Raw genomic sequence first — 14,726 nt, forward strand, 5'->3', positions numbered from 1 at the left:
GCACCGCGCTACTTAATGCTCTAAATTTCGGGTATCGGAATTTTTTAGCCTGGAACCCCTTTAAAATTACTAAAAACTATCGCGATTTTTTGCAGTAATAAACATAAGTTTTATCGTATATTATGCAACTCATTTGGGGATTATGTCTTGCTTACAGATTTACATTACATATCGAACTTAAAAAAAAGAAAAAAAAAACTTTTAACCCTGTGATTCCTTCGGGTGTTGGCTCCTAGTGCAATACACGGCGCACATTTTTTTCATATTTATATTTTTTTACACATGTTTCCTCACAATGGCGATAGTACAATATACCGGGCTGTGCGAAAAGAGAGTACAATTAACAAGGTGCAAAACGCAAACGAACGGCGAAAAACTGTTTGAAGAACCAATAAAGCTTATGCGAGGAGAGCTTTTTACAAATGTACAAAAACAACGCATGAGCGAACGCAAGATTGCACGCAAATTTTACCACTTTATAAACACCAATTCGGATGGCAATGACTATACCCGCTGAATGAAAGTTTAGGTTACTATAGCTTCGACCAGGACAGGAGTTCACAACATTTTTCTAGCCGCCGGCCGAAATCAGGGATAAAACTTTTAAGACAAAAACGGGCATTTTGTAATTTACACTCGATAGAGGAACAAGATTTGCGCAAAGTGCAAAGAAAATTTGGTTTTAGGTAGTTTTAATAGCCAATGAAAATATGAGGAATAGCCTAGTGCCTATAGTTTTTGAAACAGGTCGCGATTTGCGTTAGCGGGCGGTAGGTCCACCCCTGGACTAGAAGAATACTTTTTAAATATCCAAAAAAAATCCCAGTTCGCAACTTAATGCCTCTCGTCTTGCAATGATTTCGGCAGCGCTGGGAAATTTTGACGACTTTCGTCAATTTTTTATTGCTGTATTATTCAATCGTTGTAACGCTATTCTTTGCGTTTACATATATTTTCAATAGATTTTTACGCCCCCCATATTTGCTCGGATGTCCACAAAGATGTCTGAAACTTGAAACGTTTTAAAACAATGAAAGACAGAATTTACGTTGAAACTTTAAAATAGTTCGCGAACAACAGAAACAAGTAATGATACAGAATAGCTCGTATAAAAATATAGTTGTTAAATAAACGCAAACGGTTTTAACATGTGAGTTGTTGTTATATCAGCCTTGGTGTGTTTTTTTGATATCGCCACTGTTTTCTTTCTTTTTCGATCCTTTTTTAAAGTCAAGGGGTAGCTTAATTAAGATAAATTTTCAGTCCACATCAAAAACGGCAAAATTCCACGCGGTTCTACGTTGAAATTCGCCAGCACAGTCAGACAGGTGAAATGAAACTTAAACAGACTTAATTCAGGCGAAACTCTTCACAAAAATATAGGCGGGAAAACACGTTGGAAGCTCTAATTACATTTCATTCGAAATAAGGGCGTTTAAAATGAACGAATGGCTCAATACGCCGAAGCACTACTACGACATTCCCGTGTATTTTACAGGGTTAACACTAAGAATCGGCAGTAGTTTTTCTTGCTGAGACCAAGCACGAATAATTCAAATACGCATAGCATCGAGAGACTGTCATTTGCCAGCATTCCTAAAACAATATGGGTGAAGTGATGCACAAAGCGCGATACTAAAGCGTTTTAGAAATGAAAATAACAATTCTTAATTTATCGTTTGGAGCTCCTGATAGTTGCTGTCCAAAGTGGTGATCATTGTCTTTTCTTTGCCAAATCGTGAATATAGAGCGGGACATTTTTAACACGGACATTTTATTCAGTTGATCTTCTGAAATACAAAATGAGAGGCTGGTAAATATGTCAGTTTAACCATGGTCTCCGCTATTCTCAAAGATGTTTATTAATATATCAGTAATACTCTTTGTTTTAAGTGCAATATTTTTTAGTTACGGCTACGTAAAGTGAACAGAAAAAACGGACGTTTTTCATCTCTGAAAACACTTCGATTCCAAAAAAACTGATAAGGAGATACTTTTCCGACACCGATATTTGGTATTTTGTGAAAAAACAATTCCTACGCATGTACTCCTATGACGTCATTACTATGACAAAATAAGAAAAATCCATAAAATGTAAATTTGTAAACTAAAATCTTTTAGGCAATTAGCAAAAATTGGATTAAAGCAAAATATAGTAAAGCGTTAGGAAGCATAGTTGTAATTAACTTCTAGGTATACAATTAAATAAAACTCGGGGGATCATACATCATACTAAAACGCTAAAATACCTATTTCAGATAGGAATCAAATCGGCACCGATGCCAGCGTAATATCGGATGATACTGGCATCATTATCAGGTGTGGGGCATCAGCTATGATCGGACTTGGCTCTAAACTTTTCACCAATGGTGACCCTCTTTCGTGGGCTGTGGGCTCTCAACACTTAGTTGCCCTTTACTTATTTGCTAAAAAAATACGCAATGGAAATTTACAAGGGAAGTTCAACCGATTAAAAAAGAAAGGGTTGCGTAGGCTTTCGAAAACTGGCAAGAAGGTCGCGAACCACTGCTCTAACCAGTGCTTCTTAACTTTTTTACTTCAGGGCCGAGGTGGCGAAAACATTTTGACCCACATTTCACTTGAATTGCTTGGAATTTTTCTTACATCGGTTTCATACATGGATATATTGGAAGAACTGTAGGATCAATGAGCTTACCCGAACAAAAATTAAAAAAAATTATACGTTTTAGATATTAACATAGTTGTTCCGTTTGCCCTCGGCGCACCTGGCAACCTTCGATGGCGCACCGTAAAGAAGCCCTTCTTTATCCGAAAATCTCCGCCTGGGTATTTTTATAAGTTAAGTTTAGCTTCGGGTCAAAGGTCGACAAACTGTGTGGTAATGCAGTTAAAAATCACGAGGGTCTTATGCCCGACTCGTCCAATCGTTAACTTGGCGCAAGAGGATGACGTTTGTTGGCCCAAACTCCCACTCTGATTGCTTCTGTATTTGCGTTGGTGTATTTGCATACAATAACCTCAAGCAGAGCGAATGATGCAACCCTGGTTACCAGAGGTAAATAAAGCCAGAGCGGTCCGGAACGGCGTTCTAGTAAAAGAACGTTAACAACAAAACGTTTCGGCAAAATATCATAATCAGTCATATCCCATTTTTTAATAGGCAATCTTTAAATGTTATTAAACAAAGATTTGAGTTGCATATATGTGCACTACGTCGATCGATAACCGCCAGTTAACTAAGGTTAAACGTCTTGTTATGGCGTGAATCTCTGGCAATTTGTTGCGCAATCTTTTGACAAGTTTGTTGCGCAATCTATTACAATTTTTCTGCGTTTCGGTAAAGAAATTATTCTACTTTTGCCCCTGCTGATCACTATTAAATTACTATACAGAATATACATGGCGTAAAAAACTTTAAAATTAAAGCATTTGCTTAAAATTTTGAAAGCGTTTGTTTGAGAGAAGCCAATTTGTAGGTGTTTTTAAGGGTTATTTTTTACATACTTATACGGGCTGTGCCTTTTCATGATTTTTCCACATGTTCACTAAAGAGCCTTTTCTGTTCCACCTTATTTTTGTGCAACAAATGGTATGGTATAAAAATACATGTGAAGCTGTCCGGTAAAAAGGGCCGAAAAAACACACTGAACGTATTTTAAACTGAAGTTGAGATTTTAATAGAGAATCAGTCCACCCCAAAGTAATTCGCCATTAGGAAAATGTGCATGTTTATCGCAATATGCAGCAGAAGCCAAGCAAAACTGTGTGCGAATTGGCTAATGCTACCACCGACTGAGCCTTTTCAGGTTACCTCTGCATGTTTAATGCAAAGGCCCTGTGGTTTCGTTTCTCAGCAATCTACTTTGTGCAAAAGCAGAGTACAAACAACGGTGTACGACCAGTCGACCAGGTTTGGAGCGGCATGTAAACCGGCTAACAAAGGCACATGTAAAAAGCCTAGCGTATTTAAAGCTGGCTTGAAGGGTTGTGTAATGTTCAACTACCGTAAGGCCGCTTGTAAAATTTCGCTTCCTCCATTACGTAATGCTAAAACTGAAAAGGGCGAAAACTTTTCCACTACGAGCTTGGGGCTGTGTCAGAGAACTATTGACCCCGAACCATCTTAATTAAATCTGCGCGCTGCTTGCAAAACCCCAAGGGATGGTGATTGCTGGGATTGATTTGGCCCTTTAAAGTAGGGTTAGCCTATACTGCATGGTTGCGGTGGGCACCGGGCCTATGGGGCTAAAGACTCTTACAAAATGTCATTTTGGGATGTTACTTACGTGATGTTCCTAAAATAACTTTGTTTACGTATTTGTCTAATTTAAAATCAAGCTTTTGTGTAGGTTTACGTATTTTAAACGTGTGTCTTTGAAAATATTTAACCGGCTATTTTATAAATATTTTCTCTATGTACTTAGTACCTTGATTTTGTGTATTTTAATGGATGTGCGAAGGCTCCTCAGTAGTTTATAACAATCTGCCGTTTGATTTTCAGACTACAAACTGGTATTTTTTTCACGGGGTTTACATTGTCACTAAAATAAACGCGGGAAACACCCGCGTAACAAAAGAGTGCCGAGCTTCCAAAAATGCGAGTGGGTAGAAAATTTACGTCTCAAACAAAAAGCCTAAACTCGTTCGCACTTGTCTTTTTAATTTTCAGTTCGAAATGTCATACTTTTAAACTTGTGTATCAAAACCAATCGTCATTTCACAGACTGACACGTTGTTTTAGTAGTATTTGTTTCACTTGAGTGAATTTTTGGGCCCAAAAACAGTGACGTATGCTCGGTGTTTAGCCTACTTATGATATGCCCCTGGTTTTATGGCATGTTATAAAACCCAACATATACACAAAAGGGCCATATGAGATAATTCCATCACGCTATTTCAGAAGAAGGTCGTGTTTAGTTTACGACGAAGTTAAAAAAAACTTCACAGATGTAAAATACCGTCTGTTTTAAGTTAACTGCCTTCTTGCATTATCGAACGTGGAGTCGACTTAAGCTATAGGGAATTTTTTTAAATTACTTTCTGCATTTTTATGATTAGTAGTGGTATGCAACATGAAACTTGGTGGTATGCAACATAACACTTTAATACTAAAAATACTAATATAAATAAATCGAACGGTAAACTTAACCACCCCTTGTTACTGTGACGTAACCGTTGTTCATAGTTTAATCGATTTATTAAGATCTATAGGGACTTAAAAACACGGAGTGTGCATCTAATAAACACGTCAGCATGACATTCCAACGCCGATATGGGTGTCCGATAATAGTGGATCATGGCATCCCGTTGCTAAGTGGTAGTATAGGTACTAGTCCGATAAGGTAGTATTGGAGCCGATCCGATTCCAAATTAATTTAATTTGCTTGTTTGCGGTTTGACTTGTTTCCAAAACTGGGTCCAATTTCTACTAAACTATTCTATAGTCAATGCAATTTTTAAAGGGTATTCTGATCTGGCTATTGTATGGTTATTGACATCTCTATTTTTTCTGTAGAATTGGTTTTGGACAGCCATTAAGTTGTTGGCTAAACGGCTCCAACTTGTAAATTATACAATATCTCGATATATTCTGGTCGTCGTGTCTCCTCTAAAAAGGTTTTGTGGTTCAAACCGAACAAATACAATTTATTTCGCGATTCACGCGAACAGCTTTAATGAATCTAGACTCGACTTTATTTATACATTTGCGCAGAAGTTCAACAGAGAACAGCAAATTTCTTAAGGTTTCTTGTTTCATGACGTAACTTTATGACGTCACCACTATTTTTTTCATGCCTCTCCAAGCAAAAATCCTTGATCTGGGAGTAGGTACTACTTTCAGTTTAAATGTGTATTCTTAAGTTTTTATTCCCAAAAGCATCAGTTGGCGGATTTATACAAACCAAGTCGGTTAAAGTATTTCGTTGTTCGTAATAAAAATATCAAAACCCATACAGAAGTAGATATCGTATTGAACGTTTCGAATAACTCTTAATTCATTTTCAACATAGCACAGGGCTTATAATCTGTTGTGATGTTTGCTATGTTGAAAATTAATAAAGAATTATTCGAAACGTTCGAAATGTTACCTATACTTTTGTTTGGGCTTTGATATTCGTATTACGTCTTACTACAACCTTCAACCATTATGCTCCAAATATTTCGTTATTATTATACATTTAACTTTTTCGACTTGCCATAGATGGATGACGAACGGTTTCTTCTTTGTTACGTCGCGTGGATGCTTTGTTACGTCGGAGGCTCTGGCTTGGTGTTTTGGCTGGTCAAAAGTGTCGGTAAATACCTTTTTTTCTTTTGGTGTGTTAGTGTTCAGAACAGGAGCGTGCAAATTACGGTTTGCCTACTGAATGCTTTTTGAAAGAAATGCGAGGATTTTTTTATTTACTGTTTGTCTTTTATCCATGCCTGAAATTATGAACCTGCAGTCCGAACTGGAAAAAAGGAACTCTATAAATGCAAGTGATTTTTTTCCAGTTACTGGTGAAAAAGGCAACAAATCCTTAATTTGTCACCATTTTGTGTTTGTGTAGGTATTGCATGTTTTGTAATTGTTGTAAAACATGCCATTGGCGTGAACACGTAAAACACCCAAATTAACAGATTCAAAGTTATTGTCAAACGTATTATTGCAATGCAAACGTCACCGCAGAATACTTTCTTTTAAATTTAATACCTCTGTATTTTTTGGGAGTATTAGCAAACCCGTAAAGCCTTATAGGCTTTGATATTTGTTTATTTATTTTATTTATTCTCCATTGACTAATACAGAAAAAACTGATGATGGTAAACACCTGGTGTATATTTTATGTTGTAAGTTTTTTGCACTCTGGTGACTTATTTTTTGTTTTAAGCTGTCATCAACTTAAGCTTAATAACTGAACTAAATATCATAGGCGTAATGTGTTCTGTTGGAAGGAAAGATTCGGTTGTTAAAAACATACTAAGCGGGAGTGCCTTAGTAATAAACTGTGGTTTTCCTCTGGGCTCTCGACTATTCTTGAAAACAGCTCATAGTAAGCCTATTACGTCAAACCGTAAACAAACTTATGCTGATCTTTTTAAGGGATGAGTATATTTTTGACGGGGGGACAAGAGGGTGTTTTGAGAATAACTTAACGAAAAAAAGTTTTTGATTGAATATGAGTTTGGATTGAATATGGCTGCTACTTTGTTTTTTATTTGGTTTATTATACTTAAATACACCTGATCTGTAGTTGTATTCTCGCCGTGCTCTTCAAAGATCGAATTTGCCAAAAACCCCCACAGTTTACCATACAACTTTGCAATCACTCTGCCATATTTTTTCGAGGGCCGGATTTTACCAAGCAACAGTAAAATCACGGCCGTTGCGTGTTTTTGTGTGATGTACAAACAACAGGCACCGGAGGTGTGGGCAGTCATGCGAAACCACCGCGACGGCATGCATCAGTGAGCACGTCCAATGAGCCTTGTCGAAAAAGTTTAGTTAGTTTATGCTGCATGCACATTGCACATTGCACAGGTCTCTAGCGTGTTGTTATTAAAAGAATAACTTCTACAACTTGGTGTAAGGCATTGAAAGTTGCGTGTGCGACTGTGCGTGCTTAAAAAGGCAAAAAGACTACGCTTTAACTTAAAGGCTAACAGCTGAAAAGCAAAAGTGTGTTTGGGTAAAACAAGAATAAGCATGAGCAAAAAACAAACATAGCGTTAAAAGCTTTTAAGTTTGTTTAGTTTTATTAAGCAACCTATTTCGCCCATCTTTGAACAAGTGACAATAACTTATGCGACCATCACCGTAAAATAAATTATAAATTTCTTCGTTTTTCGGAGTATAACATTATCTATATCGCAACCAAATTTTTTTTTTGTTTTTACTTTTTTGTATCCCGTTTTACTCGAATGCCGCACAATCGTGCATACAAAGTTTTATTGACCTTTATTAAAATCTATAAACCCTAATATTTTTACACTAAAACAAATCCAGCAAGTAGCGACCTCCCACCTGAAACGTAACCTTGTTTTTTTCGTCTGGCGATGACGTCATCACCATACGTCTCCCCCTCATCGTGATGGAACCCCGGGCAGGGCCGGAACGTTGCAGGGACTGCAGGTTAGGGTTGTTGGGGCTCGCCTGCGAAGAAAACGTCATTTAAATTAATTTTATATGCAAATGACTACGACAACACGGTAGTCTCGTAACATGGCTGTAAGTAGAAATGAATTTTGCATTAAGATGTGGTAACAATATCAAAGCCAATAGAGAAGTAGGCATCATTTTGAACGTTTCGAATAACTCTTTATTGATTTTCAATATTTGTCATCAGTATAGATTGGCTTTTGTGTGAAAAAATAAGATTTTTGTTAAGGTACACCGGTTTTTCTTGAATTGCTTGCAAATTTCTACAACACACGGGCTTCATAGTTGCCCTATTTTAAAATAACAATGTGTACTCGATCTAAGCCCAAAGAGAAAGTAGCAAAATAGTAATAAATAAACGCTTTATAGTTTTTAATGTCTTTTTATTTGCCTGTGGTGCACCTGGCAACTTTTTATGGCCCTAAGTACTGTTATAAAAACTAGCAGGCACTATTTAGCAGTGTTCCAACGACTTAAATCATTGACTTGACTTAAGTGCACTTAAGTTTTCAAATGACTTTACTTGACTTAAGTCTTTTGACACGAATGACTTGACTTAAGACTGGGGCCTACGTAATCTTGTAAAATTTGTGTTATTTTTTAGTTAAATTGTTTTCCAATTTTAATGGTTTAACAGTTTACTTTGGTGTCAGTGACATGACTTGAAATTGACTTGATCTCATAATGACTTTATTGGGACTTGGGCAACACATGACTTGGACTGGGACTTGACTTGTTATTTTTTGCAAAACACTTGCTTGGACTTTTGAAATGACTTGACTGGTACCAAATCATTAAAAAATGACTTGTTTACAACACTGCTATTTAGTAAAACCTGCCTTGATTGGAGTTTCCGTGACCGGGTTGACGACTTCGTTGTTTTTTACGTTGACCACATCTGGAAGGTTTGACTTCGGGGTCATTGACCTGTGGTCGTCATCGGAAATTTCTTGCGCTGCGAAATAAATCTGACTTTGAAAAGTTCGCAGTACTGTTTTTGTTATGCTTGGTAAACCTAAACTTTATAAAGAAAGTGATCCGTTTGTTTTTGCTGAGCTCACTTCAAATTAAAAAATGATAAAAAAAAAATGAAGTTTTTAGATCAAAATTAAAAATGTTGCATTTAACAAGATATAGTTTTTAAAGTAGACAAAAACGAATACCTTGCTATGTGTTTAATTTAATCGTATTATAACCTTAAAGGCGCGTTGGGATTTTTTCAAGGTGCTTAGGGACATTTGTAAGGTGTTTTTGTATGGTACAATAAACGCACAACCAGATATACAAACTCCGTCGTACGAATGACGTGTATAGGCCTCTTAAAGGTTTCTATAGCTACGCAAGATTTTACGACACACAGCGGTTGCAATAAAGACCTTTCTTAAAACTACTTTCATATTTCAAAGATATTTCTCACCAAGTTATTATTCCTTTACACCAGGGCTGCGGAGTCGGTTAAAAATAACCCGAGTCCAACTCTTTAGTCCGACTCCGGCCAATAAAATAATCCCGAGTCCAACTCCGAATTTACAGCATTTATTTTACCAATTTACGTCACTCAATTAAGGTGGATTTTCAGCAATCCTCGCATAAGGGTGTCATAAGATTAATTTACTTACAATACATGGTTGGAAAATACCACCATTTGCTATTACATTTTTACGATTTCTAGTTGGCGGCAATATCAGGTTTAAAATTTGGAACTGCGCATGCGCACTTCGGACTCGGGACTGTGGTAGTTTTACGAGGCCTTATCCCGAGCCCGACTCCACAGCCCTGCTTTAAACTCCGCGACACAATTTTACAAGCTTAACGTTATGTCTACGACTTTCTGCACTCTATTGGCATTTAGCTTAGTGCTCAATTTCTTGGGCCCAATCGATAAAACTTGAATTACATTTCTACATGTCATATACCTGACGTCATAGTCGACGAATCCGCGTCATATCCGGTCGCCCGGTCTATTGATGACGTCAGCGAACTACCTTCGGAATCCGAAACGCTTTTCGAAACAATGGGCGATCCGGAGGTTTTGTCGGCGAACTTCGATCTGCGTTCCACCACAGAAATCGATGACGTCACATCTACGTCATCAATGGGCTTTGTCGTCTTTACGTCACTCTGTGTCGTGGTCGGCTTTACCCTGAAAAAAATTGAGAAATGTTCTGCTGCTCTTATAGTTTACCGGAAGATAAGTTCATAATTGTGCCCAGTCAGTATAAAAAAATGGTTTACAACGTAAATAAAAGTAAAATAACACAATATTTTTTTAAATATTTTTTCAACAATATTTTTTAAACTTGTTTAAATACAAGTATGAGATTAATGGTCTATTGGTTGTCAGGTATACTTAATTTTACTTTTATTTGTTGCTTATACTTGCTTAAATGGAGAGTACTGCGAGCGAAATTTATAATCAAATCACAAAAGTAACCTTTTGATACAAGGTCTATATTTTAAAATAGCGAACGGTGTGTGACAGTTTTTGCAGCAACAGCCAAACTCTTTAGGGCAAATATATTGGGCTTGTTTGGAATCCATAAACTACAACCGATCTACCTTTCAGGTGTCGTTTCTCCAACGGATGGGGACGATTCCAAAACTTGCAACTGACTGTACTTCTTATCTGAAACCACATGGCGTCCTTAATAGGTTTACATATTTACTTTACAAACGGTTCCTCCAATCGAAATATACACAGCCACCAAGGCAGGGATTCTTAAACTGGGGTCGATAGTCCCATTGGGGTTACGTGGACTATTTTTAGGGGGTCAAAAAAGACCTAATAGAAATCTTAGTGTATTATTAAAAATGGAATATATTTTTCAAAAGAATAGTTAAATAGAAAATAACCTATTGGCGCCTTATCCTAGAGTACACTTAAACTCTATTTTAATTTTACATTATTTTGAACGAAAAAACAGCTAGTTGCTTAGATATACCTGTTTTGTGACGTCAAGTTATAATGCCAGACAACGCAAACCTAAACAATTGTTTAAGGGTCAGCGTTAGATAAGTTTAAGAACCCCTACAGTAAAAAAACACTGCCTCTAAAACGATTCTGCAAGTTGATGAAGTTACTCCTAATATCTCACCTGCCTCCAAAAGTTCCAGCAACGAGTTCTGCTTCTTCGTTTTGACTGGTTTCTTGTAATTCGCTGCAAAATTAAAATTTTAGTTAAACAAAACGATGTCGACCATTCGCACCCGTTGTAGAATATTTTTACCGCAAACGCAATCTCCGCTTTTTTAGGCCAGCAAATTAAGAAACCCATGTAAAACGACCAAATCACTTGTCATTCCATTTAAGCCAACACAGTATTAGTTGTCGAATCTATTTTATTACTCATGGAGTTTTAAATGCAAATTTAACCGTATATTAATTGTTAAGTTAATTTTAGACCAGTACATTGATCGTAAAGTTGATTTTAAGCAAATAAATATGTGCTCCAGTTTTTTAAAACAGGGTTTTTTATCAGATGATTAATATTTCTCTATTCCGACCGATCGTGTATACCTGGATCGACCGTAAAGCCGAACTTTTCCAAGTCTGGCGACTGACTCTTGGTGCTGGAGTAGCGCTGTGGCGAAGGTGTGCTTTGCGATTTCCACGATCTTTCCTGTGAACAACCAGTTGGCGTTTATTGTAAGAATCAAAGCTAGAACAGTGTTTTATGAATAACGTTTATTGTGTTTTACGACAAAGGTTACCGCGTCTATTGAAAATAGTCAGTAGGCCACATTCAAAAATGTCCTATTGTTCAATCCTAATCCACAGTTAAAAACTGTGCTTGAAATCTTTCATATCAATATTTTTCAGAGTTGGTTTTCATGTTACCGAAACATGTATACACATGTGTGCAGATATGTGTTTTAGGACTGTTCCCTAAAGTTGCACTAAATAACTAACGATAACGGCGAATATGTTTGTAATACACTAGGAGATATTAGCTAGGTCATCTAAAATCGAGCGGTTTGCAAACGGTCTACTACGGTGTTTCTGAACCGTTTTCTTGAAGCGACACAAATAATAGACGTACAGTGTATCAAAGCTTTGGCGCCCCAATTACGGTATCTCAAATTCTTCTAAGGAAACCAAATACAGGACAAATAGCATGAGCAGTTTACAATTTATTCATTACGACTATAGATGCCTTCGTATTTCTCACACAGTTGTCTCAAATTTGTTGAGCAATCTTTCTTAGAAACAATCTCAACAATGTGAACTACTACAGTCGGCGACCCAGCCAAATTAAGGGGCGACCCATAAGTTTAGACACACTGGTCTAGTATAAAGTTGTTAATTCAAATCCCGCCACGCTGGTTTAGGCAGACCTGGCCATGTATTTACAATACAGACTGAATGATTTCAAATGTAATTTCACACCCCAAAGTCTCTAGAGTGTTCAATTGATAACATATGTTTACTATTACCGTTGCTCAGTATAGAACTTCATAAAGGCTAGAACACAATTGTACACACGTGTGTATAAATGTTTGGGTGAAGTAATAGTTTGAAATAATCATACTTTCATGACGTGTGCTGCTGTGGGGGAGGCGTTCAGCGACGACCGCTTGATGGCGCACTTTTCACCCGACAACCCGGCGTGACGAAGGTCGGCCATTATGACGTCAATCGACTTCACCTGGAAAGTAAACCGGGACTTGATTAAATCGCAATTGCGAAAACAAAGCATAAGATTCAAACTTCTCCAAATATTCATTTAAACGATTCAGTCGTGCCGATAGTGTAATGCTACACGGCAGTAGTCCCTAAGAGTAGAGTGGAGCTAATTGCAACCTACGTATATATCTGGGCCATTTTTTGCAATTTAAAAATTATAACTTCTTTTGACTTTTTTCAAACTTTTGTTTTGACTTATTGTTTTTTTGGATTTCTTTTAAACATTTTATTTGTTTTTGCATGGTTTTACAGTTATATAGGAGATACAATACACGCGCTCACGTATTTTTAAGGTTTGCCTTCGGTGACCACGCTAATAAATTGGACGGATCAAAAAATACCTCTTGAATGATCACAACTAATTTATAATTACGAATTTTCTTTTTAAATACTAATTACGAATTTTCTCATATGATTGCAAAAGTAGAATTTCTTTCTTTTTTTCCTAGTTCGGTGTACGAAGTACATTTAATCCAAGTAAAAAACTCTCAGTATCATTAGAGTGTTTAATGAATAGAAAAATTCTTAACTGTACATATACGTTTCTTGTAAATATAAGACCAAATACATTTTCCTAGATAAACGCCAACTGTTTTTTTTGTCTCGTGTAATTGGTAAACATGGCACAACCAAACTAAAGCACCAAACTAGCATGTTTTATGAAGTAAAATTTTCGCACTAAATGTTACACAATAGTGTGATTCAACCCATACTATGAATAAACCGGCATGAACCGCGGAAGCCAGCTTCGAAAATCAATTTGCTTTAATCACGCTGGAGATCAATACGGTATTAGCAAATGGCATAACGGACTGCGAGTTCTGCTTTGCGCAATACAACAAGTGCTGTGTCCGAGATTTAGAATTCTTCGAAACAAATCCCAAACTATAGAAAGAATATCAAAGCCCATACAAAAGTATAGATGGCATTTTGAGGTTGAACGTTTTGAATATCTCTTTATATAGAGATATTTGAAACGTTATTTTGAAAAAAATGCAACCTAGTTCTGTATGAGCTTTGTTATTCTTACTAGGTTAGGATGTGTTTCGAAGTGTTGTATGGGATTTTGATATTCTTACTCTTACTACAACCTCCGACCATTATGCTCCGAAATCCTAATTTAAAATGCTAACCAGCTAATACATTTGTGTTGTGTGTGATTGGTAAAATGACGAGAACAGAATTGCGCAAAACCATGCGGCACAGCGAATATCAACCAAGAAAAGAGATCAGATTTTGTTAGCATCTAATTCTTATTATAAAAAAACTCTCCAATGTAATCATTTGATTTGCTATCATTTTAACGGTGTTTTTAACCACAAGTCTATTTTATACTAGCGTAATAATACGTTTAGTTAACATAGTGTTGGTAATGACTTAAGTCGATGACTTCTTTCGGGTAAAATGATTTGATTTGACCTCAATCCTTTAGATAAATGACTTGACTTAGACCTAAATCATCTTTACAAATGACTTCACGTTTATTAAGGTGCGTTAATTCAATACCTACAAAATGGGTTACTTAGGGCAACTATAAAGTGTAATAAATGTTAGCCTGCTATTTGTTTGGTTTTAATGTTTGCCTTGCGTAACATGGCTTAGAATGCAACGTGTTTACCCTATTTTAGAAGTTTGATTTAAATTTTGATGCCAATGCTGGGGTTTAAAAATGACTTCCGTAATTAGACTTGGATGACTTGACTTGGACGTTGAAACTGACTTGCTTTTAACACCAATTAATACAACTGTAACATGCTGAAATATTAGCTCTTAAAAATTAGGAACCATTAAAAAATCTTCGCAAATACCGATCACCACAAAGTTACAACTTTTTTTACTCGATGCCAATTTGTCAAATTTAAAGTATTGCCACACCAAAAAAGCAGATTACATATATGTTTTTCGTGTGACAGCTTACCA

General features: G+C 36.6%; 1 protein-coding gene across 1 annotated transcript in view; it reads right to left on the reverse strand.

Moving 5' to 3' along the window:
- Positions 1–150: 150 nt before the first annotated feature.
- LOC146131977 (uncharacterized) overlaps positions 151–14,726 on the reverse strand; it is a 36,035-nt gene continuing 21,459 nt past the window's right edge. Inside the window, exons 22-29 of the mRNA XM_083396973.1 lie at positions 12,652–12,768; positions 11,640–11,742; positions 11,218–11,280; positions 10,682–10,748; positions 10,039–10,265; positions 8,962–9,077; positions 7,988–8,116; positions 151–1,790 (exon numbers count right to left, since the gene is read on the reverse strand). Coding sequence (XP_083253099.1) covers positions 1,779–1,790; positions 7,988–8,116; positions 8,962–9,077; positions 10,039–10,265; positions 10,682–10,748; positions 11,218–11,280; positions 11,640–11,742; positions 12,652–12,768 — 834 coding nt within the window. The 3' untranslated portion in view covers positions 151–1,778. The remainder of the gene's footprint in view (positions 1,791–7,987; positions 8,117–8,961; positions 9,078–10,038; positions 10,266–10,681; positions 10,749–11,217; positions 11,281–11,639; positions 11,743–12,651; positions 12,769–14,726) is intronic.

Source organism: Ascidiella aspersa, chromosome 9 (genome assembly GCF_963924565.1).
Source record: "Ascidiella aspersa chromosome 9, kaAscAspe10.2, whole genome shotgun sequence".
Classification (NCBI taxonomy): Eukaryota; Metazoa; Chordata; class Ascidiacea; order Phlebobranchia; family Ascidiidae; genus Ascidiella; species Ascidiella aspersa.